Genomic DNA, 4,373 nt, shown 5'->3' with positions numbered 1-4,373 from the left:
TAGGGAAACAGGTTTGTCTCCCAGGGGATCAGGAGGAAGCACATGGTGATGCAGGAGGTGGAAGAAAACAGCAGCTTGTGGATCAAATGCACTTTTCTCACCTCTATTTCTCCTTCTGGATAAGGGGAGGTGGGATTTTTGAGGCAGTTTCTGAGTATTTGCAGTTTTTCCAAGCAGAGATGTTGTGCAACTGGAGGGAAAACACCAAATTAACTGGTTTCATAAAGAAAAAAAAGGTAAAGGGAGCAGCTCAGCATCTCATATTGCTGGTGAAATTCAGCCCTCTGGGTTTGGGGACAGCAGGAGGACACATCAAGCCAGATCCAGACCTGAGTCTCTGAAGCTTTGTAGCAAAACCTCAGAAAAATAAAGAGAGAAAAGGGGAAAATCCTGCTTAGAACCTTTCCAGCTCCAGGCCTGGCACTGCTGGGGCTGCTGTGGATGCTGGAAATGCAAATGTCAGCGTAAGGGGATCTCCACCCATATTAAATTTTCAGTGAGTTTACAGCACTTCTCCCCTTATCTGATCTCCCCTCCTTCCCCATTGCTTTTCCTGGACAACCCACATCAAATCCACCCATGGCCACATCCACTGGAGTCTTTTCCCAAAAGCTCTTCCAGAATCCAAGCAAGTTGTGGGGTTGTTTGGTTTTTTTCCCCTCCCCATTATCCAAGGGTGCAACCTCAGGGATGTGATATTGGGGGCGGTTCACGCTGATGTTTTTTCTCTCCTCCCTCTTTCCAGTTCAGCTCCCATGAAAGAAGAGCAGGAGGATGGATTACGGTGGCTGCCAGTACCTGGTTCCCTGTGGAAAAGACAAATTCATCTCCAAGTAAGGTCCTGGGTTAGGATATGATGCAGAAACCCCTTTGTGCTGGGAGCTGGGGAGTTACTTCCAATATTCCCCAGGGGTTTCACCTTCCAGCTGGGAAGTGACCCTGGGTTTTTCACTACATGCAGTTGGATTTGGGAAGAAAAAGTCATCTTGGGGTGAGGAGCTGCAACTTCCACTGAAAACAACAACAACAAAAAAAGGGTTGTTGATGGAATTTATTTTTTTTTTCTTCCTTAGGAATGTGGCCAAGTGCTCTATAAAATTTCTTGAAATGGGAGTTTTGCTGGAAAAGATCCTGAGACATAATTGCTCTTTTATGCTTCAGCAAAGAAGTAAAACTATTCTGAAGTTTTGAGGCAGATGTTGGAGGAGATAAAAGATATATGTGATACTTTTAACCCCACTTTTTCCCTCTATCAGAGCACCAAATCCCCCTGATTTGGGCTTCTTTAAACTGCTCTGGTGGTGCCAAGGAGCCTTAAACTCCATCTACCAGCCCAGCTGAATTCATGCCAACATTGGGAATTAATGCCAGAGGTGTCGGTGGCCCCGTGATTCATTGCTGGGCTTAGCCTAGTTTTATTTTTATTATATTTTTTTTATTATTGTTTTTACTTTTTGTATTAATTTTATTACTCTTTTTTATTATTAATTTGCAACTGGAGCAGGGCTCAGACTTTTAATTGGAGCTCAAGGTCAAGGTCCGGAGCGACAAGCCGACGGGATAAACCCGCCTGTGATAACTTGTGACTCCAGCATGACCCCAGGGCTTGGATGTTCCAAAAAAAAAAAGCCTTGTTTTTTTCAGTCTTGTGACCAACTCCACCAAGGCCTTGGTGGGTTTTCTGACATCTTCTTTGCATGGCTTATTGAGGGCACGGTTGCAGGGAGCTTGACCCCCCTAATCGTGGTTGTGAGGAGCTGGTTGAACCCCCAGCAGGTGCCCTCAATGAGGGAGAGCCAGAGGCAGCAAAAGACCCACATTTTCCCCAAATTAAGCTGGTTTAACCAGCCACCAGCTTTAACCAGTGGCATCTGCCAACTCACCTGGAGTTGTCCCATGGAGAGCTGTCCCATGGAGCGCTGTCCCATTCCTGTGCCCCAATGTCCCCCTTTGCTCCTCCCCATCTCTCTCAGCACCATTCCCACATATTTTTTTTGGAGAGTTGTCCCATTCTGGTGCCTGCCATGTCCCCCCCATCTCTTCTCAGCACTTTCCCCATTTTCACCCCCAGAAATGAGCTGCTCTTACACTTGAAGACCTACAACATCTACTACGAGGGGCAGAACTTACAGCTGCGGCACCGGGAGGTAAGAAACAAACCCACCAGCTTCTGAAAAAAAAACCTAGAAGTGAGGAAATTGGGATTGATTCCCCTTGGGGGGGGATGTTCTCTCGTGCAGGAGGAAGGAGAGCTGGTCGTGGAGGGGCTGCTGAACATCTCGTGGGGCTTGAGGAGACCCATCCGCCTGCAGATGCAGGACGACAACCAGCGCATCCGCCCGCCCCCCTCCTCCTCCTCCTGGCACTCGGGCTGCAACCTGGGGGCCCACGGGTGAGCCCAGGGCAAAGAAGGGTCTGTGTGTGTGTGTGTGTCCCCTTTCCCTCCTCCCCTTTCCCCACCACCCCTTTTTGCCCCCCATTATCCCTGCCCGCACCTCCCGGCTGCTTCGTTTGGGTGGTTTTCCCAGTGAGGTGCAGGAGCCTGGAGGAGCCAAGTCTGGAATGAAGCAGCCTGGGTTCCTGCAAACCCCACCCCCACCTTTAAGAAGACCCAATTTAAGAGTCCATTAGGTGGGCAAAATACGGTGTGTGGCATAACATAATGCAACACACTTGCATATTTGTACTCTCTTTATGCACACTAGATATCGAGCACTAGCCATCTATTTCAGACTGAATATATGTCAGAGTACCTTTGTCATCTGGAGCACATGCAAAATTACCCAAGATAGCTATCAGCAATAGCAAAAAAGCCTTTAAGATGCAGTAAATGAGTTGCATTGCTCCATACAGGTATGGATATGATGAAATTGCCAGTTTTGAACGTTAGATCTCGTAAGGTATTTAGAGGCATTCAAAGGATATTTTTCTCCCTCACACCTATCCACAGTTCTCAGATACCCTCCTTCTCTTGCTTCACATTCATATTGTAGTCCTATCTGTGTATCTCCACACCGTGTGAAGGTTATTAAATGTCTGTATTTACACTCAGAGGCAAACCTGTGTTTAAGGGATACAGGGCCACCCACTTGTGACCCCCTTTGCAAAGACACTCCCCCCCTTTCTGCACCCTCTCCTTTTGCAACCTGCCCCCCCCTCTTTTTCCAAGGACTCCTCCTTTTGCAAAGACACCCCCCCCCCCTTTCACAAAGACTCTCCTTTTCTAGAGACCCCTTTGCCTGCAAGAAGCTCCTTCCAAAACCAACAAGGGAGGGGAGGGATTTTAACACAATTTAATGCTGGATCCTGGTCCTTGCCAGCCTGTTCCCAGCCACTTCCCAAGCCCATTCCTAGCCAATTCCCAGTCTGTTCCCAGCTTGACCCTTGGAGCAGCCAGCCCCTGGCCTGGCCTGGCCATGGTGGAGGTTTCTGCCTGATTTTTGCCTTTTTTTGGATGTCTGTAAATAGGAAAAAAAGGCCCAGGAGCAATTTTGCTTGGGCAAGTTGTGTGTTGGAGCTCCCAAAAAGCTTCAGCATCCCTTCCTGGAAGGGGCAGCTGGGATAACACCTTCCCAAGAGTTGTATTTTTTGGGGATAGGATGGGATTTAGGAATGATAATGCAAATGTGCTTCAACCCTGAGGGGATGGTTGGAAGGAACCCTGGAAATCCAGGTTGGAAGTGACCACAAGGATCTGCCCAATCCACAGGGAGAAGGGGCTGCTTTCATTTGAGGGGGGAGGGAAATTATCCTGGTTGTGGTTCCCCTGGCAGTGCAGCTGCCAGGGGAACCACAACCAGGATAACTTCCCCACAATTGGGGTGTTTTTTGGAATGCCAGCTCCGTGGTGAAGCCCAGCACCTTGCCAGACATCCAGGTTACGGATGCGGATGCGGCGCCGAACGCGGAGTCTCCCGGGAATACAGGTGAGTCAGGCCCTGATCCAGGCTCTGATCCCATTGGATTTGGCCAGGTAGCTGGGAGCAGCTGCCTTATGCTCCAGTTTGTTTGGAATAAAAGATAAACCAAGTGTGGGGGGGTTATTTTTCTAAAAAAATCAGTGTTTCCTTCTTGCTCCGTGGAGCTTGAAGCCCTTTCGATGGCACCTAAAATTTAACTGGTTTAATGTGTTTCATTTATTGTATTTAATGTAATAATTGCAGCAAGAAAATCGTGGCCCCAAAGCCCTTTCCTAAGAGGTTCTGCTCCTGGGAAAGGGATCCTGTGGTGGGATGCGAGGAAAAGAAGCTCGGAAAGAAATAGAGGGGTGGAGAAAAGAGGCTGGTGGGATGGGCGGGAGGAGGATGTTGGAGCTTCTCCTTCCCGGGGACTCTGCTTTTAGGGAAGAAGAAGAAGAAAGGGGCATTGGGGGG

At 48.7% G+C, this 4,373-nt stretch overlaps 1 protein-coding gene across 1 annotated transcript in view; it reads left to right on the top strand.

Moving 5' to 3' along the window:
- Positions 1–774: 774 nt before the first annotated feature.
- The window catches only part of RASSF2 (Ras association (RalGDS/AF-6) domain family member 2), a 17,705-nt gene continuing 14,106 nt past the window's right edge, over positions 775–4,373 (top strand). Inside the window, exons 1-4 of the mRNA XM_010003943.1 lie at positions 775–833; positions 2,072–2,147; positions 2,241–2,392; positions 3,841–3,926. Coding sequence (XP_010002245.1) covers positions 775–833; positions 2,072–2,147; positions 2,241–2,392; positions 3,841–3,926 — 373 coding nt within the window. The remainder of the gene's footprint in view (positions 834–2,071; positions 2,148–2,240; positions 2,393–3,840; positions 3,927–4,373) is intronic.

This window comes from Chaetura pelagica, unplaced genomic scaffold (genome assembly GCF_000747805.2).
Source record: "Chaetura pelagica isolate M959 unplaced genomic scaffold, ChaPel_1.0 scaffold528, whole genome shotgun sequence".
In the NCBI taxonomy this organism is placed as follows: Eukaryota; Metazoa; Chordata; class Aves; order Apodiformes; family Apodidae; genus Chaetura; species Chaetura pelagica.
This window is presented reverse-complemented; position numbering and strand designations above follow the sequence as displayed.